Raw genomic sequence first — 22,670 nt, forward strand, 5'->3', positions numbered from 1 at the left:
ACAGATTGTTAAATAAAAGTATATAAAAGAACAAGGTTTAATATTGATAGTATAACTTAGGGGTACATCTTGAGAATGATCAGTTCATCAGTTATTAGGGGTATCTCTTGGTAACCTACCTTGATGTCTGGTCATACATGAATTCCTCAGCCCCCACTGAAGCACTGCGAAATTTCTGCAAAATTCAAGTCATCAAAATTAAAACAAATGGGTGAGTCATTATGCCAAAAATAATAATGTATCCAGTTTTATCCTCATTTTAGAAAGGAAAATTACAGTTTTTGGTATTATGTTTTCAACTACAGAGAAAATAGTTACCATTTGTGCACAGAATTCACATAGTACCTGCACACAAGAACACTAGACAGAAAATGCATTTGTAGGGCCTCCCTCCTGGCACAAAGGGTTAAGACGCAACCTATGAAGCTCACCACAGCCACTAAAGCACAAGTTCGATTCCCAGCCAGGGAGGAGACCCACATGGCACAGCAGAACTCTCCTGTCTTGCTCACTGCTCCCCTCAGCAGTGTATTTCAGTAGATCTGCCTGTTCTGTTCCCCATTCTGTCTCTGGTGAATCCTCTCACGCCCCAAAATTCTGGCCTGTACCCCAGTACTTGTATGTATAAATAATCTGAAAAAAAAAAAAGAAAATGCATTTGTTGTTTGCATGTTATTCACATGTCCACGGGTGTTCCTAAAGTGTCTGTAGGTACTACAAATGATTCTCTCAAAGACATCTCTTCCATTTTTATTACCTCCAACAATTATCCCAAAAGCCACAAACCCTGAGTTAATGGAAAACTAATTATAGAGCAGCCACATAGCATAGCATAAAGCAATTTAATGGAGTGGTTAGGAGCATGGTCTCTGGAGCAAGACTACCTGGAGTCAAATTTTAGCTCTTTTACCTGTTATGTGTGTAGATTGAAGTAAGTGCTATATTTATTTTCTCCAGCTGTGAAATGTCTACTTATAACGATTAGAAGAATTAAACTGTTAAGAACAGTTCCTGGTACATAGTGAGTTTTATGTATGTGTATTAAATACTATATTGTAATCTTTTGGCCATAATCAGTACCCTTTTCTGAGATTTTTATTACCACAATATTGTAAGAGAAATCTTGGGGGATGGGTGGACTCTAAGTCTTAGTGTTGAACATAAAGAAGCTTGGGTCCTAAGATGCTAGGTTTAGTATTAATAGGGTGTACTTCGCTACATTTTAGAAATTCAGATGCAAAACAGTCCTAACGCTTGATCCTAAAGTGAATATAATCAAATATTGATGAAAAAGCACTTGGTCCTTCTACTCCTACATTTTCTCAAAAGTCTCTTTCTAAGAAACATCCTTTCTGCCTCTTATTTTTCTTCCATAAATGTCCATTCTTTGATCAGAGATTCAGAAATTTCCTTCTCAAGAAAAGGTCATTTGAGGTTATTTTGCTAATCTCTAGAATTCTATGTACCCCTATACATGCATACTTATGACCCTCACTTTATCCAGTTTTATAAATTCCTTGGACCAGGAAGATGATATGCCCTTCAGAGTTTACCCAAATGCATCTCAGTAACGCTTCACAAATACTTGATGACTGGTCCCATAATCATGACAAGGATTCAGATTTAAATTATTTTTATAATAATTTAATTTGCAAAGCATACAATGGTAATTTTCTGGGGCTTCACCATCTTCTTGGAGTCAAGAGAAATACAGAAAACATAAGACATTGTGATGGTCTCAAAAAGATAAAAATTGAACCGAATTAATAAGTAGGCAGTAGATCTAAACAGACAATTCATCAAAGAAAATATCCAGAAGGCAAATAGATACATGGAATAATGATGATCATTGCTTCCAATTAAGAGATGCAGGTTAAAACCACAATGAGATAACATCTTACACCCATAAGAATGGCATGTACTAGAAAGACCCCCTACAACTAGTGCTGGAGAGAATACATAGAAAAAGAAAGCCCTATTTCACAATTGGTAGGAATGTAAACTGGCATCACCATTATGGGAAGCAACCTAGATTTACCTTAAGAAACTAAAAATGAAAATACCATACAACCCAGTAATCCCACTCTTGGGCATCCATCCAAAGAATGTAAAACCATCAAGTGGAAAAACCATATACTCTGTTTACTGCAACACTATTTCTAATAGCTAGGAAATGAAAACAATCTAAATGCCCAATGAAAGGGAATTGGATTGAAATGATATGGTATATCCACCCAATAGAGTATTATTTAGCCACATGTGAAGATGAAATGTTGCCATTTATAGCATAATGGATGGAGGTTAAGAGGAAGGGGGAGAGAGAGGGTAAGGGATTATATGGGTGGTTGGGTGAAGTTCCAAGTATTCAGGGTCCCTGCAGTCCTCTGTGCTATTAGCAGAGAAGATGGCGCTCTGACCTCATTTGTCACTTAGTGAGTTTGGCTATGCTAAGTTTTGGGAGTAGACCTGGTAGAGCTGAACCACTTGGCCAATGTAGTGAGAAGAGTTTATTGGGATGTAGAATGGCAGGCTAACAGAGAGGGTAGGGTAAGAAAGAAAAAAAGAGTCAGAAAAAGTGGCCAAGGTAGAAATTCTAGCAATTAGTGCAAAAGGATTTTAAGATTTAGGAAGAAAGTTTTTGTGTTGTATCCCTAAATGATTGGTAACTCACAAAAATGAGTGATGTTATTCTCATTTGTAGCAATCAGGAAAAAAAGATAAAAATTGGTTGAGATAATAGGTAAATTCACATAAAGACAACAAAGGAAACTAAAATTGTAATACCTAACACATGGGTAGATATAAAGTTTATGTTGAATCATTCATTTATTCATGTGTCCTGACAGGAAAAGCATGGAATGAGCATTGTAGGAAAAGGAGATCAGCAAAATTATGGGAGGATTTCAGAGTTTTTGAGCTTTGTACTGGTCATTGAAAGCTAAAGCCTAATTGAAGGAATTGAGAGAAAATATTGCATGTGAGAGAGAACCACCCCACTTGTTGAGTCAAGACAAAACCATGGATACAAATGTGGTATGTACATGGGACCTAGGACACAGTCCTGACCTGATTATGCAGGGAGGATCTAAAAACCTAGGTCTTCATTGTTCAATACGGTAGCCACTAGTTGCATATGCTAAGTTGATCAGAATTAAATAAGAGTAAACAGCTGGTTTCCCAGTTAACCAGTCACACTTTGGGTACTAAATTGACATGTGTGACTAATGGCTACCATATTGGAGCGCATAAAAGAAAATTTCCATTGTTGAAGAAAATTCTATTGGACATGACTGTTCTATAAAAAGGTATTTACACTGAATATAGTTAAGAATTAGGAAATTTTGGAGCAGGAGGGTAAGCATATAAAAAAAGGCATTTAAGGAAGTTACTTCATGGTAGCAAAAATGCACTTTCAAAGTCTTCCTTGTTTGAAGAAGTATGCATAGCAACACATGGTGAATCATTATTGAAAAACATGCCCTTGGATGAATTTACTTTCCATACTATAGAGTTCTGCAATGTGAGAACAGACTAGCCTACTAAAAATATTGATTGTATATATTCTATGGTTCTAATCCCCCTGGTAATATGAGAAGGAATGATATAATTTTTAAGGTCAACAAGAGTGTCATAGATAAGTTGACTAAAATAAAGAATCTTACTCCAATAACATGGTACATGTGAACAAGAACAGTGAAAAGATGAAAGTAGTCAATAAAATTAATAGACACAAAATTACTATTTTCAAGTTTAAAGGATTTTTTCCTGAATTTTGTTAAATTATCTTCATAATTTAATAGAACATATATAGTCTACCTGAAAAGCATCACAATCCTTTCTGAGAGTTGATCATATTAATTGGTCACATGGCCTATGATTTAGTATCGAGAATTAGAATCCAAATGTGTGGATAATTCTGGCTACAGTACAAGTTTCCACAAGTGTTTGGAAACCTTTTAATATAACTTGTTGGATGCCAAATGGCAGTCAGGCATTCAATATCACCATACCTAACTTTGATTTGATATAGTGCAACTATATATTTCTTAATCATTTGAACCAAACTATTCCTTTCCCTGATACACACACACACACACACACACACACAAGGATCAATCTCTAGTAGCAAATGAAACTTGCTAATTCAGTAAGGACCCTAGATATTTTAATAGCTTGCATAAAAGAAGTGCTACATTTTAGATGAATTTTCCTTAGTGAAATTTACTTGGCAAAGCTACTTGGACTCACCTAATCTTATAATCAGTTGGTTACAAGATTATAATAGATCATTCCATTGCAGTTACATCAGATTGAAATACAATATGCAATATAAACATTGATTTTCAAAACTAGGAGAAGAGTTAAAATATTCCAAATATTTTAAATTCAGTGGGAATAATGTTCACATTTAGTTTCTGGTAAGTTACTTTATCATCCACCTCAAAATAAAGCCCAAAATACAATAGCTTCCTTTCACAAGCCTCTTTATCTGCAACACAAACAGAACTGATAAAATATTCCCCAAATAGCATGATGGTTCAGTTGACATTGGACCACATCCATGGACTCTTCTGTGATTAATGGAATTTCTACATCATTGGAGGAAAAACAACAGACAACCCTCTAGTGAAAAAGCTTGTACCTCATATATTCCCCCCGGAGTGACTTGCTTTCCCTATGGAAGTACTTCTCACTGCTTGAGGGCAAATCAAATATTCAATAAGAAAGGCAATGTAAGACCTTGATCAGTTTAAATAGTTTGTTAATTATTTTTAGTAATCTAGCACTGGAAGCTAAGGAAGCTGACTTGATGACTTTTTTTTTTTTTAATTACAAGGACATTGAACTCAAGAAATATGATGTTCACTTCAGGGCTGGTAGTTTATGTTGTTTCGCTCTGCTCATTCTCTAGTTTTGTAGATGACACTCAGCAATAACAGGTACCACAAGCACATGGGCTGCCAGTGCAGCGTGTCTGCCCTGACTCCCTACCAACACTGCAGAGAACTAGTCCTTGATCAGCAACTGAAAGATAAGAACAATCAAATGACATAGATAATGGACACTCAGATTTTTAAAAAATGTTGGGTAAGGCACTGTCAAACACTGGTACTACAAAGATTAGGATACTACGGACAAAGAAATCCCACACAATTTCTCTGGAAGCCTAGAGGCAATCATTAAAGACAGAGGTTCTGGAGCCAGACAGCTTGTGATGAGTCCCATCTCTACAACTTACTGCAATACGATGACGGGATTATTTACAGTGTCTGTGCCTTAGCCTCCTCGTTTGGTAGACATGACAATTATAGTACCTACTTCCTAGGGTTTTGTGAGGATTAAATAAGTAGATATCACTTATAATGATGTCCGGCACATAGTAAGTGTCCATTAAATCTTTATTGATTTAAAATATTATTATTTATAGATACAAAATATGGATACAAATATTATTATTTATGGATACTCAGGTAGCCACATTTTGTCCCAAAGGTAAAGACTTGGGCAGCAGTCTGCAAATATTTGGCATGTGCCACTACACTCACTCCTCTTGAGGAAATTAGAACCCGCAAGCTTTCCCCCTCTGCCACAGTCTTTCATTGACCTAGATGGACTGAAAAATGTGAGACCAATGACCATCATCTCAAGTGGAGAGGCACTACTCCTAAATGTTGAGGAAGCTAACAGGAAGTAATAAAAATATGTATATTACATATTCTGGGCCAAAAAATGGAGAGATGTGTCATTAATTCTGCTCTACAAAATTCCCAAGACAAAATAGAGTCTTTCAATAAATGGTGCTGGAACAACTGAGTATCAAATAAGGGGGTACAAAAAAAAAAAAACAAATAAGGGGGTACAATAGATTTCAGCCCTTTCCTTATGTCCTATGAAAAACTTCCCTCAAAATGGATCAGAAGCCTATATATAAGAGGTAAAATTGTTAGATGTCCTGGAAAAAAAAAAGGAGAAAATCTTTGTGACATTTGGTTAGGTAGGTCAAGACTTCTCAAACAGTAGATCAAAAGCATAAACTATAAAAGAAAAACAAACTGGTCACATGGACTACTTCAAGATTACATAGAGTTGCTCTCTGAATGACATATTTAAAACAAAAGGGCTTACATTTGCCTTATTTTTAGAACTCTTCCAATTTAATAAAAGGAAGACAAAAAAACAATATAAATATTGGGCAAAATTTTTGAACAGACATTTCACAAAAAAAGTTACAAGAATGGCCAAAGAGCACATGAAACGAAGTTCAGCATCACTAGATATCAGAGAAATGTAAATGCAAAGCACATGAGAAACCATCCTATAGTCCTTAAAAAAACAAACATTAAAAGACTAATAGGGCTCTTTGTATGTTGCTAGTGAGAATGAAAATGGTACAGCCACTTTGAAGACTGTATGGCAGACTCTTACAACGCTCAACATATATTTACCACATGACCCAGAGATTCCAGTCTTAGGCATTTCCCCAAGAAACAAAGGCATATGTCCATTTTAAAACTATAGACATGAATGGTCCCAGCAGCATCATTCATAATAGTTAGAAACTGGAAGCTAGCAAAAGTTTCTCAGCCATTGAACAGATAAAAACTGTGACATATGTCTACTTTGGTTATAATTAAACAATTTGAAAAAACGAACTATTAAGACAAATAACATAGATGCATCTCAAAAATATTTTGTGAAGTGAAAGAAGAGAGCATAGATGACTGTACATTTTATCTTTCCATTTATACACGATTTTAGAAAAAGCAGAACTATAGTTGACGCATAGTTCTTGCCAAGAGCAAGGGAAAAGTGGAGAACATCAATACAGGGGAATTCAAGGAAACTTCTAGAGTGAGGGAACTTTCTTGATTCATTGATGTTGGTTCCACAACTTTAACATAATTACCAAAATTCTCAAACTGTGCACTTAAAACTTGTGGATCAGGGCCTCCCTGGTGGTGCAAGGGGTTGAGCACCACACTATGGGGGCAATCTGCAGCCTCTGCAATCTCCGGCCGGCCAGGGAGAAACCCACATGGCAAGGCGGGCCTCTCCTGTCTTGCCCGCTGCTCCCCTCAACAGTGTATTTCGGTCAGTCTGCCTGTTCTGCTCCCTACTCTGTCTCTGGTGAATCCTCCCACCCCCACATCTCTGGCCTGTACCCCAGCTCTTGTATGTGTAAATAAATAAATCTTTAAAAACAAAAACGAAAAACTTGTGGATCAACAGCAGACAAGCAAGCAAAGATCACTGTTCTCTCTAAATTCTATGGGCACATGAGACTATATTCTCTATTTGTAAAATACAAAGTATGTATATATACACACTTGATTAGTAAGCAGACAAATCCTTTCTTGAGTATTCAATCAAACAAGGTCTTAAAGAATTGTATTGTTTTTGAAAAGAATACACGGGCAACATCTTTAGTTACTACTTGAAGGTTACAATCCAGGAGAAGTCAAGGTGAAAACTTTCCATAATAGGAAGCTTCCACACTAACATCTCTTCAGTCCTCATAAATATTTAACTTTGACATAAAACAAATACAAAGGCAACTGCCAACTAAAAGAAAAGTAAAACTAGTCCTCCAGATAGGTAGTGCAATAGTTGATTAAAAAATGTTTATAAAGAAAAAACACATTTTAAGTTCTAAATTCAATTTCATTCTTTCACCCCATTTAAAAAGCAAACAGAAAAAAAAAACTGCAGGGGATGGGGGTGAATTCTAAGCTCCCCAGGGACTCACCTCTGGGTTGCCGTCTTTGAAGCTCTCACTGTACGTGCTGTCGGGGGTGCTGCGCTGGTCATCCTTGAGGTAGGTGCTGTGGCTGCCCATGGAAGGCACCCCATACTGAGTGGGTTCAAAGATAACCACACGTTGCTCCTCCCCGTCTCCCCGGGGATAGTGCACTGGCGGGGCCATGAAAACCGGAGTGAAATCTTCTGCTTTCACCACCGTGATCCCTGACAGCGGGACCACGGCTGGGCTCTCAGGGACATTCGTGTTGTACTGGTCCCGTTTGGAATTTTCCAGGTGGTCTTGGTTTAAGGAAAGGTTCACTGGAACAGTCTTTAGGACCTGTACTCGATTTTCTCCTCCACTCAAATTACTCTGGGTTTCACTCGTGCCAAGACAGTTTCTGTGTGTGGAAACCCGCCCCACAACATGATAGAATGAGAAAAATCAGCATTTTGCAACGCCTAATAAAAATAATCACTGTGTGCAATAATCAGTGAATGTGAAGTCATTAGGAAAGCGTGATGGAATGCAAGGGGTCTTTGCCTCACTAGCAGTAGGACAAGCACACAGTGTGCCTACTAATATGGTATATTCACTCCCACCTATGAAGTCTTATTACCAAAAAAATAGGAAAGTTGACCCTAAATTTAAGCTTATCTTTATATCTCAGGCAATACAGCTGCTGGCAAAGTGACTTCAGTGACATCAAAGAGAAGAAATCAGACAAAGCAGAATGTAGCACACCTTACCTACCTGGTTTCTTCAGTAAGTCATGGGGGGGTGGGGGGATAGCTAGGAGGATTGCTCTAAATTAAAAGATATAAAAGACATAACAATCAAATAAGATGGATGCTGTTTGGATCCTGACCTGAGCAAAGCTAAGTAGCATTTATGAGCAATGGGATTTTGAGGCAATTGAATGTGGACTGAGGAGTTAAGTGATATTAAGGGAGGGTTGTTAAGTTAGGAGTGGTAATGATTTTGAGATTTTGAACTAAATTGTCCTGGTTTTATGATGCTACAAATCAGAAATAGAGGTGAAATGATATGATGTCAAGGACTTATTTTAAATACTATCACAATAAATATACAAAAAGGAAAGTGAGGTTAAGCAGATATAACGAAAGCTATTGCTCAAACTTGAGCGTGGAATGGGTATGTGGGGAGTCATTATACTATGCTCTTAACTTCAGAATACATTTGAAAAGTTTCAAAAGCAAAAGTTCTTAAAATGCTTTTTTAAAAAGAAGAAGGCAGAACAATCATCTGAAGGTAGGGAGTGGGAAAGATATTTTTCACTGTTTCATGGCCTAAACTTCCTGCAGGAAAAATGAGATAATGAGAGTTTATCATTAAAATAGTTTCACTAAATTGAGAAATTTTATGCGTTCATTGATATCCTCAGCATTGAATTACTTTCGGGGCTTAAAGAAGTGGTGTAACTGGGCTTATGTTAAACAAGATCTCTCAGATCTCAGACCTCCTGGGTGGTACAAAGAGAAAGCAGAGGATTTAGAAAATTAATTCTTGCCAGGCTGGGATGAAATACTTCCATTTATTTTAATGAATTCTGGGAAAGAGCAGAAGCAAGGAAAAACTCATTAATGAAAGATTGTCGATAACAAAATGATTTTACCAGCAATGTTTTAGTGGCCAGTAAAACTTGGGGTACCCTCTCTCTTATTTATGGGTTACTCAAAAGGACAAGGATAGAAAATACATGGAATCCCTGTTCCCAATGTCTGCTCTTTAAAAACTGGCACGTGTTCTCTGGGGCTTACTGGCATCTCTCAGGGAAAGAAAGATTTCAAATAAAATTGATTCTTCCAAGAATTGAGCTCTTCTCTGTAAAGGAAGCCTATTAGTCTCTGAGCTGGCCTAACTCTCAAGCCAGTTGGTATTCAGCTTTGATTTTTCAGATAAAACTTCAAAGTGAAGCTTGAGGAAAGAATGGCTCCCCATGAACACAGCCAACAGAAAAATATCTACGCTTCATGGATCTATAGAAATCATCCTAGAAAATAATCCTTTAAGAAATAAAATTACAAGTCTACACACACATTCTGACTTTAGTAACAACCTGCTTTCAAGGCCAAATCAATAGTGAATCTGTATATAAGACAATGAAAATTCAGAAATTATGTTTAATCTGAATCCAGTTACTTGTGTGATGCCAAAACCTAGACCACCCATTGATATCAGCATATCCTAAACCCTATTGCTCAGAATATTGCATGGAATGTTAATAGATGTACCTCAAAGAAAGGAGCCCATGATAAAATCGGTATGAAAAAAAGACACGTTTTTATAACAAGACCACCCTGGGTGGGTTGCAGACATCATGAACACAGCACAGCCTCCTGGCATTCCTTCACCCGTTTAATTGTAACTCAGAGTTTCCCAAACCTATTTTACCTTAGACCCTTCTGTGGAGGAATAACTATTAATCCATGTGGATAATGTCCTGCAGGGGAGGTGTAGAGAGTTGGTCTACAACGACTAGCCACCAAAGAAATTCTCCAGTTTCCGCTGCTCTGGGTTTTGCACAAGCACAGTCTTAATGACTTTGCCAAAATATTTAAAGCCAATCAGCGCCTCTACAGTTGAGTTCATTTCAGGCCGGCCTCTTTCACCTTGCTCATCAAGAGTGATATGTGAGTGTCTCTCCCAAGAGGGCCTGCAGTTATCCCGGCGTAGGACTCACAGAAACACCTCCCCCGGCACCAGGTTACTGGGCCAGCATTTCATCTCTAACTTGGGATTTTTCAGTCTCCTCAGAAAGGGAGTCTATCAGGAGCTCATGATGACCCTTTGTATGTACAACCAAAAATACAACAATTTCATTCCCTCCTGAAAAATCTGGTCATAGTCCAGACTCCAAAAGATAAATACAAGCTAAACTTCTTACCCTGTCCTCTCAAGAACAAACAGAAAAAGTCATTTGGGGAGCCACACATATTCCTGTACAGAACACCATACCTTTTGTCCTGGTCTTCTTGACTGTCACTTGCTTTGCTTACAGACAGCAGCCTCTTGTCTCGAGGAACCTGGAAACATCACCAATCATCAGTTAGACTCACACAGATAAAACTATCAGAGCTAGACACCAGCATAAGCAAGAAAGATAAAATGAAACACTTGCACGGTAACAAATTTGCTATGACCAGGAGATGGTTAAAGGTGAGAGGTCTGAGTGACAGTGATAGTGGACCAAACACAAAGGGTGATGATGAACACAGGACCACGACAATCATGATCCAGCTGTGTACTGCTGATGTCGGAAGTTCTCTCTGCGCCTGAGCATCTTCCCAGCTATCGCCATCTTGGGAGGAGATGGAAGGAATGAGTGAGTGCAGAATGAATTTGGACATCTGTGCCCTTGAGCTGCCAGAAGACACCCTGGCGTTACAACAAGCATCCTGTTAAGGAGCAGGTGGGGAGGGGAGCAAAGTGGGTAAGGTTGGGGAGCAGTATCTGGACCACCCATTAGCTGCCCTCATTACATGACCCATGGTCTGACTTCCATAATACTTCTTATAATACACTTGTATTATTGTCTCCACAACCCCAATGCCAAAAGATTGATGAAAAAAGTGCTACTTGGCAGAAGGGACACCCCACCAGCTGTGCTTCTGAGCATCATCTAATCACCCTGCCTCATCCACATGGTTACGGAGCTCTCCCTCAGCTCTCAAACATTATGTTGGTGACATTTGAGTTGGATGTTTGGTTGGATGATTTTGCTTCATTGGGTTTTGTTGTGTGTTTACTAGATCTCTTGATCTTTCTTCTAGCTAAACCCCTGTGCACCCAAAATGCAGTCTGCACTATTTTGACTTAAAATAGCATTTATGAGAAGTATCACTCTTCTGGATTGCTCTTGCATTCTAGTGGTTTCCTCTCACCTGAATATATATCCAAGTCCAATAAGCTGGACTAGGGAGGTGAGAGTTAAGAACTTGACCTGTATGTCTGGGTTTGAATCTCAGGTCTGCGTCATTTCCTCATATGTAAATGTGTATTAGTGGAACCCAAGGTGTTTTAGTAAAATTGAATGAATTAATTTTTAATAAAGCACTTAGAGTATCTGGTACTTTATAAGTATTTATTAAATAAAAATAAAATAAATCAATTCTAAATCCTTTTTTTGTGTCAATTTTGAGGGTTACAATGTGCCAGGCAGGTGTTGCTAAGTGCTACACAAAATGAGATGAAGCAAAGGTCACCCTATCAGCTACTGAAGATGACAGATAAATATAAATTTCAATACTTAGCATCCCCATATTCCTAGCAGCATTCATTAAATAACTAAAAGGTGGAAACAAGCCATATTTTCATCTATGGTTGAGTGGATAAACATGCAGTGGAATATTATGTAGTCTTAAAAATGAAATTCTGATACATGTTATAATATGGATACATCTTGAAGACATTACACTAAATGAACTAAATCAGACACAAAAAGACAAATATTGTGTCTCTGAAATAATATGAGGTACCTAGAATAGTTAAATTCATAGAGATGGAGTGGAGAATGGTTGTCATGAGAAGTTAGATGGGGGGTTAGTGTTTACCAGGTACAGAGTTTCTGTTCTGTGTGTGGTGATGAAAAATTCTGGAGATGGGTAAGTGATAATGGTTATACAGCAATGTGAATGTATTTGATGCCACTGAACTTTACATTTTAAAATGGTACTTTTCATGTTATGTATATTTATGACAATAAAGAAAAGCTGTAAGGAGGAAGTTGGTATTTAAGGAACTGAGCCTCTCTCTGTAGTTCTTCTGCTAAGGCATTATGTGTCTTGTCATACTGCCCACCTCACTAGAAAGAACTTGGCTCTTCTTCCAAAATGCAATCGCTCCTAATGGTGCTGTAAAAAGAAATCAAAACCCAGTGCTATGAAGTAAAATGGGCTGTTTAGAGTGGTCTGGAAGGCTAGGGATGAAGCTCCCCAAAGCCGCTGAGCTCTAGATAGGAATTTGTCAAGGGGATGGGGAAGACTTACCATTCAGAAGAAGAGCTTGTAAAAAGGTTTGAGGGTGTGACAGGGTAAAGACGGTATGGCCAGTGCAAGGAGTGAATGAGGCAGATAGGTGGCTTCAGACATGAGCAGAAGCTAAGTAAGGAAGGACCTTGAACCAAGGACAGCTGTATGGGTCCTTCAAAAAACCATATGCTATAGCACAGCCACATTCTCCTTGACTAGCAATCATTCTTCACCCTCTCCTTCCAAGTAGGCAGGCACAAAGTCCCAGATGTTGCTCAAATCCACCCATTTCCCTCTGGATGCCTGCCTCCTAGCTCAACCTCTGACATTTTTTTTTGCCTGCATTACTCATCAACCTCCTAAAAGGTCTCTTCTTCACTTAGTCCCTATATATTGATTCTGAATCCTTTGAGAAGATCCAGAATAATCTTTACAATGCAAATCTGATCCCATTATGTTCTTATTTAAAACTCATCCCTTAGAACATGGCCTCCAAAATGTCTCCTGACACAACTAGGGCGGCCACCATTACTAAGCCTACAGTCACACCATCTTTAACCAAGCAACGCTCTTTTTCACAGCAGTCATCACACAAAGTTCTCTGTCTGAAACACACTCCACTTTCCTATACATGCCTTCTCCAGGCTAACTCATAAGCACACTTCAAGTCCCACCTAAATGTTCATATCCAAAATTAGATCACAGTCTTCATGAGTGTCCACCTTGTTTATGGCTATGTTTCAAGTGCCTAAAGTGTAGCCTGTCCTCCCTAAATATTTATTGAAAGAATCAATCAATCAATCAATCAAAATGTCCTAGAAAAATCAGGACTAAAAAAATAGAAGAAATCAAGGTTCCAAATATTTAAAACATGTTGGCAACTTCCAGAGACTCTTAGAAGTGATGACACTGCTGCCAACATGCACCAATGCCAGTTCTAAGCAGACGACTCAGTCTGTAGTGGCAACAAAGGTGGGTACTAACCTTTGTGTTTGCTTCTGTCTGGGCCTCTATGAAACATGTCTATGTTTGTCTTCTCAAAGAATGTCCTCAGAAAAATGGAGAACTCTGAACATAGGTCCCTTTCTTGAGTCCAGACCCAAATTATTACCTAGTAAACATCCCTACCCAGATCCTATAAGCACATCAAACTCAATATAATTATATTTTTCCCCAGATTTTTCTCTGTAAACCCCATCTTAGTTAATCCAGGAATCACCTTAGACATCTTACCCCCCACCACCACCAGCACCAGCACCAATGCACACAAGCACACAATCACTTGTCAACTTTTACTTAAACAAATATTTAATGATTTCTGGAATATCCTTTGTCTCTGTTAAATATTTCTTATACTGGTTGACTTAGGAGGGATCTTATAACATATTCTGACTCAAGGAACCCCCATCACTATAACTTATACCAGCCTGGACTCTTCCAGTGGCAGCCACTGACTTCTGGACCAATCTTGCCTGCCCATCCAGATCACTTACCATATGGTTCAGCAAGATTGACTACTTGAATTCCACTGAGTATAACTTGGAGTTTGATTCCTTATATTTTCTCATCTCCTGTTCCCTTTGCCTGAAATTCTCACTTTTTGTCTATCTCTGACAAACTTCCTCTGTTTCTGGGTAGAGTAAGTAGTGCTTCCCTGGAAAGTTCCACTGTCTCTGGGAAGATGTCACACTCTTTGCACAGCCCTTACACAGGACTTACCACCAGGCTTATAGGACTGTGTATCCAATGAACTGTGACCTCTCTGAAGTCTTAAACTGAGTCCCACCTGCCTTTGTTGATCTAATCCATTACCTATAAACATTGCTGAAAGGTAATAGATATTACTAAATACTTATGGATGGATGCATGGATGGATGCAAAGACAAACAACCAACAAACCAGTTTCTAGTAGTATCAAGTCAAAAAATTGAATGGAACTGACCGGCCAGAGAAGCATATTTCACCAGAGCTGAATCAGATTATTGCAAGCTGCCAGCTCCATCAGGAGAGAAATAAAGTAATGTCAAGTAAGTCAAAAAACATTTTAAAGTAACTAATTAATGGACTCTGTTGTGGCTTCCTGCTATACCAGAAATTCACCAAAAAGTCATATTTGACATAGGAGCTGCCACTGGTGTTTGAATTGGATAGAAAAGTGAGTTATGGCCCCTAAATTATTAGAGATTCTAGCAGTTCAGTAATTTTTAAATAAATACCATCTAATTGGCTTTAAATATTTATTTTTAAAATGACCCATTTTAAATGGATTTATAAAGACATTTTAAATGGTAGATAGTTTTATGAATGAAATTGTGTTAACCACCACCAAAGTTAACCCCCAAAGTGATTGTTTTTAAAGATAGGCCTTTAAGGAAATAGTTGGACTAAATGATGTCATAAGAGTGGGTCCCTAATCCAAGAGAAGTAATGTCCTTGCAAGAAGGGGAGAGACACTAGGAGAACACGCAGAACAAAGGCTATCTGAGAACACAGTGAGAGGGTTTTCTATCTGCAAACCAGAGATCTCACAAGAAACTAACCCTACAAGCATCCTGATCTTGGACTTCAGTCTCCAGAACTATGAGAAAATAAAGTTGTTGGTCAAGCCTCCCAGTCTGCACTATTCTGTTATTGCAGTCTGGGTAGATTAAAACAGATGGTATAATGAAATGGACATTAGGAAATGTACAGAATTGTCCTGTGACTGTGAGTAATTCCTACTTAGTTGCCTGAACTTTAAAATATAAAATCTGACAGTCTTCACTGCAATGACCCTATGGTGACAGTTTTAAAATCTAGGTGAAAGACTAGGAAACATATAAAGCATTCTACTAGGCCATGCCTTTGATAAGTGAAGGGCAGTGGTGGCCACTTGGGGAGTGCCTGCTCTGTGTCACACACACACCTGTCTCTGCACAGAGTCCCAGACACTTGGAAGTGAGGAAAATGTTGTGTTTTACAAAAAGAATCAACCCACACTTCTAAAGAGGTATAAAACATCCATAGAATTGAAGTGGTAATATGGCAACAACTGTTAAATAATTTGACTTTCCAAAGTTTATCCTTAAAAAAAAAAAAAAAGATCTCCTTTTTTTATTATTATTTTATTTTACCTCAAAAAGGTAAAGTTTATTTAACTTTAAAAAAGTTGATTTACCTCAAAGTTGCTTTAACTTTAAAAAAAAAAAAGATTTCTTTTATTTATTTATGCATTCAAGAACTGGGGCATAGGCCAGGAGTGTGGGGGTGGGGGTGGTGAGAGGTTTCACCAGAGACAGAGGGAGCAGAACATGTGGATTTACTGAAATACCATGCTGAGGAGAGCAGCGGGCGAGATGAGAGAGGTCTGCTGCGCTATGTGGGGTAGCTCCCTGGTTGGGGATCGAACTCATATCAAACTCATGCTGCAGTGGCTGGTGATAGCATGATAGTGCTGAAACTTAATCCCTACACCACCAGGGAGGCCCCGATTTAACTATTTTTATCTCTTTAACAGCAGCATAAATAAGATATGAACATCCAGAGGATTAAGGCCTGAAAATGATTAGTTGGACACAGTTTTGGAAATAAGACTAATTCTACCCACAAACACTAAAATGTTTTAAGCAATATATAGGAAAGCTGTGCAAAATAGAAGGAGTCATGTAATTTATAAGTCAAGTCTTTAAAACATATTATATATTTTTAGTCCAGATTGAATAAATTAATCACGGAAAATATTTATGCAACAAAGAGTTATAAACTTTGCTACACTTTGAGTTTTATGCAAACTCCCAACTTCTCATCTTGTAATTTACAGAAAGCAACATATCTATCAACTTGCCTTTAAACATTAAAAATGCACAAAAGGGGGCCTCCCCGGTGGCGCAGCAGTTGAGCTCTGGGTTGCGAAGCTGCCCGCAGCCTCTGCAGCACCGGTTCGATCCCGGGCTGCTCCCCGGCCATCGGAGGAGGGTCCCACATGGCGTGCAGACCCCTCCTGCCGCCCGCTGCTCCCTTCAGCAGTGTACTTCGGTCCTTCTGCCTTCTCTGCTCCCCGCTCTGGCTCTGGTGAATTCTCTCGCCCTCCTGCGCTTCTGACTGTACCCAGTGCTTGTATAAATAAATAAATAAATCTTAAAAAAAAAAAATGCACAAAAGGAACAGTAATCTAGGTGCCATATTTACTAACAATTATCCTCAAATTTATGGTAAATAAAATGCATTACTTTTATAAATCATTAATTTTTTTATTCCAGAGCAGGCTTCTCCTTCTCATTAATACAAAAGAGTTGCTATCTCACACAAATATCTGAATTTATGTCTATTTCACAGCAATGGAATATAATCTAAAAATTAAAAACAATGTTTTCAAAATATATATTAATATTTTCTTAATTATAATTATAGACTATTAGTTTAATATAGTTATTAAAGTCATAAAAAGTTATAATGATTCAAGTGACTGTATCAGGGTCACTTTGATGTCTGATATATTACTAGATTTTAAAGGCTGATAAAACTGAAGTTTTTATAATTTTTTTAAATCATAAAATTCTTTTGTGATTTCTTTCCCAAGATAAGCCCATTTCTGAATATTACATACGAACACAAAAGTCTAATAAAGCTGAACCCTCAAGAAATGGCTTACTAGGACCTCTCTGGTGGCTCAGGGATTAAGTCTCAGTGCCAACAAGCCATCACCAGCCACTGCAGCATAAGTTCGATCCCTGGCCAGGGAGCTAACACACATGGCGCAGCAGACCTCCCCTGTCTCACCCTCTGCTCCCCTCAGCAGTGTATTTCAGTAGATCTGCCTGTTCTGCTCCCCACTCTGTCTCTGGTGAATCCTCTCATCCCGCACACCTCTGGCCTACACCCCAGTTTTGTATGCAAAAATAAATGAAAATAAATCATTAAAAAGAAGAAGAAATAGTTTACTACTCAAAGCACTTTAATCTGACAAGTTCTGTGCCTCTGGACCATCCTAAATCAAATATTTTGAAATATTTCACTCCAAAACATTTAGAATTCATCCTTCCATTTTTCAAATGAGCTTCTTAGTCAAAAAGGATTATAAATTTGGTTTTAAAATTGCTGCTAAATTCGTCCACAAAAGCACACCTTATAAAACTGAAGTCTGAAGCATTTGGAAACCCTGAGTATTTCTTGTAAGTGAAAACTCTAAAAGCTACCTAAGTGTTCAACCACTGAGCAATGACTGGTATAGTCACACAGCACTATCGTCTTCAGTCCCCAATAAGCAAATCATAAAGTGAAAATGGCAGCAAGGGCCTGTTTGCAATCTGATATGAAACAGAAACCTTACGTAGGTAATACGTATGTGAACAGAGGACACAAGAAATATATTTTCCCAAAGTGCAGGCTTGCCCTGGGTGGGTGAAGTTATACTTCACAGGGAGGAAGGATAACAGGAGGAGGCTGAACTGCAAAGCAAAGCTATTCCTTCTCTCCCTCTGCCCGCCGTGAAGGAGGCCCCAAGGCCAGGCGAGGAGGGAAGCCTGTTGCGGAGGAACCTACCTTGTAGTAGTCGTAAAGCAGGCCCAGGGCAGCAGCACTGTCCTCGTCACCATTAATGCTCATCATCGCCTTGGTGGCAGCTGTGAGGGGATTCTCCAAATACGACTTCCAGGCCTCATCCTCGCTGGTGTAGGCTCTTCTGGTGTTGAATGGAGGGTCGCTGGGCATGGGCACTAAGGCCACCAGGCGTTTGTTACTGTGAAAGCCAGAGAAATGTGAGGTTCGCCCTCTAAGAAATAGGCCTCTTCCCAAGAATAATACAAGGAATTTGTGCGTCCCCAGAATAGAGAAGAATAGAAGATTAAAACTAAAGTAACTGCCACAGTACATTTGGAAAACCACTGGCTTGTTTTCTTCATTTTCTAGAGAAGTAATAATGGTCTTTAAAAAGCAGTAGATGTGGTATAAGCAGGCCCCCTTTACTTGGTTTTCTGTATCTAATCGTTCTAGGAGTCAAATCTATTTGATTATTCTTCATTAATGGGAATTAGTATGAAACCCTGCAAGGAAGATGGGTTCATTTAATTCTCTGAGTTCTAATTATAAATATGTACAATAAATTAAATGTAATCAATATGTTAATGATTATTAAAAACTCTTTTACCTAGTTTAATATACATTTGAAATTGCCAGCAAATTATAGACCAATCAAAGACTCTTAATTTTAAAAAAGCAATATAGGGCCTCCCTGGTGGTGCAAGGGATTAAGATGCAACCTATGAAGCTGTCTGCAGCCACTGCAGCAAGAGTTCAGTCCCTGGCCAGGGAGCTACCCACATGGCACAGCAGACCTCTTCTGTCTCACCCGCTGCTCCCCTCAGCAGTGTATTTCGGTCAGTCTGCCAGTTTTGTTCTCCACTCTGTCTCTGGTGAATCCTCTCACCCCCACACACACACCTCTGGCCTGCACCCCAGTTCTTGTATACATAAATAAATAAATCTTTAAAAAATAAAAAATAAAAAAAATTTAAAAAGCAATATAAGCTACTTTGCAAACAAAAGGTACAGAGCAACAGTGATGAAACAGACTCTCTGTCCATAACTCCTGTATTACCATAGGAGCCAACGCTAACTACATGACATGGAAGCTATAGGTTATAAAATCACGGAGCGTGAGCAGTGTATCTGGAGAATACATTGGAGACAGAAAGAGGTGGGAGTCATTTTCAATCCCAACCGGCTCATAAAGCAGCAGCTGACAAGTAAGGTAATTTCTTAAGGAAAAGGTGGTAATGACTCAAATACTGAAAGACCATGACAATCCTCAGCAGCTCCCCAACCTTGCCCACTGAGATGGAATGAGACATTGTATTTCAGTGACACCTATGTCCACACATAGTGATATAACATAAACAAGTGACTGACTTGAAAAAGGAAGCCCTTAACACCAATCAATGGAAATTCAGTCACCAAGGGTCTTCGATGTCATTCAGTTGTAAAGGTCACTTTTTCCTAAAGCCCTTTCAATGGCAGATGTTTTCTCAACTTACTTTGTGATAGAGAACTGGTGTGAATGCTCAAGAGAGATGCTGTTGAGGATTCTTTATGTGCTAGCATGGTATCAGGAATTAGAGTAAGGTCAGAAAATGACACTAACATTGGTAAGATACACTTGAGATAAGGAAGGAAATCCACATTTAGGGTGTATGTCTCCAGGCCCCTGATTTGAATGCTGTGCCAGAGATTTGGTGGAACTGACTGGGAAAAGAGAATATTAATTTCATTGTAACTGAATTGGACTCAAAATATAATCAAGTTTCTGGAAGTAAAGGGAAAAAACCTGGGTAGAAGACAACCATTAGGCAGTGTGGTGACACAGAATAGCAGAGGTCCTGGGAGTGAGTCCTTGCTTGACACCAACAGTGTAGAAAATGGTCTGAGTTTCAGTTTCTTCCTAACTTAAAAGGATAGCAATGCTCAACTTAATTACCTATAATGTGAATGTGAGAATCAAATAAAGTAATGAAGAGAATTCTGTAAATCACACAGTGCTTACTTGTAAAGCAACAGAAAGTTATCCCCTGCTTTTTGAAAGTTCACGTATGCCACTTAATGTTACAAAAGAGCTACATTAGTACCTGTTTGTGCTAACCAGAAGAACTAAGAAGATTTTCATTTCTATGACAATTTACAACAAAAGACAGAAAGCAAAACTAGCTTTCAGTGTCTGCTTCGCAGCAATAGCCATAGAGGCAGCAGGCACCCTACAACAGTGAGAGCTCCTTCCTGGGAACTATTGTTCCCAGGAAGGAGCTGTGTATATTACATCGTCCCTGCTAACTATATGTGAGTGTTATTTGGGGTTTTATGTGTTATCTGGTATAGTCTGATAGGTTAATTTTTCAATCGAGAAACACTCAAAAATTTTGCTATCAAAAATGATGAGAATCGGGTCTCCCTGGTGGCGCAGGCAGTTGAGCGCCGCACTGTGAAACTGACTGCAGCCTCTGCAGCGCGGGTTCGATCCCTGCAGGCTGGCGAAAATCCCACATGGCGAAGCAGACCTCTCCTGTCTCACCCACTGCTCCCCTCAGCAGTGTATTTCGTCAGTCTGCCTGTTCTGTTCCCCACTCTGTCTCTGGTGAATCCTTTCATCCTCCTGTGTATCTGGCCTATACCCCAGTTCTTGTATAAAAATAAATAAATTTAAAAAAAAAAAAAAACAAAAAAGATGAGAATCATTTTCTCTTTCATGCCTGGCAGAAGCACATGCTGCTGGGGGAGGAGTTAGGTTAATTACAACCCTGGCTAACGTCCAAAGGTTTAGCAGGAAGTGCCAAGCTGAAGAATAAGAACCAGCTCTCGATGTACACTTTAGTATCCTGATTCCCTGGAGAGATTTTTCCTTGAGTCTTCCTTCTTAAAGTTCATACTCCCTCCTGCTGAGTCTCCTGAGTTGCTGATTTCATCTGCCCCAGCAATGGTCAAGGAATCCTTACTTGATCAATGGAAAAAAATATTCTGGAAAAGCCCAGTTCTACCAGCCATTTCTTTCCATATTTTAATGGGCAGACGTGCCTTTAATGCTCTTCCTTCCACCTGCGTAATGACTTCATTTTTGTTTCACAGATTATAATCTCTCTAGTACCGAGCACTGCTGAACAAAGCTTGATTTAATAAAAACAGAATAATCTCTCTGGTACACTGAGCAAAAATGCAGACTTGTAAGGAAGGAAAGTTTCATAGAACAACTTTTACCAACGTTTGAACACTTTCTGAAGTAGAGTTTCATCGCCATACTTTTGAAATGGCCATTCTAATTCTACTCTGGCCAATTTTTAAAATATTCTTTGCATAGCTTTGGGTATGTTAGATTCTGGTTAGCCTTGAAGTGTAAATAGCAATTCTAGTCCCTGGTCCTCCTTCAGATAAAAGTTTAAATGAGCACCTGAGCATTCTAAGGCTGTGTTAAATCACACACAGAACTTTCCCCCTCTCATATGTTTTCTTTACTCCACTAAATTCATTTTATGGATGTTGGAGGAAAGTTGAGTGATGAGTCATCAATTGAATCAGTGTAAGAGGTGGAGCAACCACACAATTAATCATAACCAACTAGTCAAGAAAAACTCCAGATCACTCTGCTGGAGACAACCTATCACCATTCATTCCCTGAGCATTAATCAGAGTCTAATGGAGGAATGCACAAAGCATCTTCACCTCCTAAAAATGTATAGCAATCATAAGCAGATCTAGCATAATTCCATATCACTTGGAACCACACACACACACCACACAAACAAACAAAAATACAACTGAGGACAAATTATAACTTTATTCACAAATTATAACTTTCTTTTTTTTTTTTAAAGATTTATTTACTTATACATGCACTGTGTACAGTCAGAAGCGCGGGAGGGTGAGAGAATTCACCAGAGCCAGAGCGGGGAGCAGAGCAGGCAGAAGGACCGAAGTACACTGCTGAGGGGAGCAGTGGGCGGCAGGAGAGGTCTGCGGGCCATGTGGGACCCTCCTCCGGTGGCGGGGGAGCAGCTGGGGATTGAACTGGCGCTGCAGAGGCTGCAGGCAGCTTTGCAACCCAGAGTTCAACCGCTGCGCCACCGGGGAGGCCCACAAATTATAACTTTCAATCCATTTCTCATGATCCATTTCTTTCATTACTTGTACAAGGACAAGGGTTTTGGTAATCTATAGAGAGGATGGTTTGGGAAGTGAATTAGCTTTAATCTTAGTCAACTAATGAATTTAGATTAATACTTTCCTCCTAATAGCTTCCATTTGGAATAACTTGAATATTTATATATGACATTACTGGCACATTAAGATCTTCCATAAATAGTACTTAGAAGTATTACTTCTCATTAGAATTGATTCTACTAATTACCTCTGCTCCAAATCCAATAGACTGTTTCAGTTCTTAATCTCTTTGGATTTTTCGTGTCCAATTCTTACTTCTA

At 38.8% G+C, this 22,670-nt stretch overlaps 1 protein-coding gene across 1 annotated transcript in view; it reads right to left on the reverse strand.

Moving 5' to 3' along the window:
- GRHL2 (grainyhead like transcription factor 2) overlaps positions 1–18,441 on the reverse strand; it is a gene marked incomplete at its 3' end in the record, with an annotated part of 96,193 nt that extends 77,752 nt beyond the window's left edge. Inside the window, exons 1-4 of the mRNA XM_084229291.1 lie at positions 18,253–18,441; positions 10,721–10,788; positions 7,748–8,141; positions 120–175 (exon numbers count right to left, since the gene is read on the reverse strand). Coding sequence (XP_084085417.1) covers positions 120–175; positions 7,748–8,141; positions 10,721–10,788; positions 18,253–18,420 — 686 coding nt within the window. The 5' untranslated portion in view covers positions 18,421–18,441. The remainder of the gene's footprint in view (positions 1–119; positions 176–7,747; positions 8,142–10,720; positions 10,789–18,252) is intronic.
- Positions 18,442–22,670: the final 4,229 nt, after the last annotated feature.

The sequence above is a fragment of the Talpa europaea genome, assembly GCF_964194135.1.
Source record: "Talpa europaea genome assembly, chromosome: 3".
NCBI classification, from domain to species: Eukaryota; Metazoa; Chordata; class Mammalia; order Eulipotyphla; family Talpidae; genus Talpa; species Talpa europaea.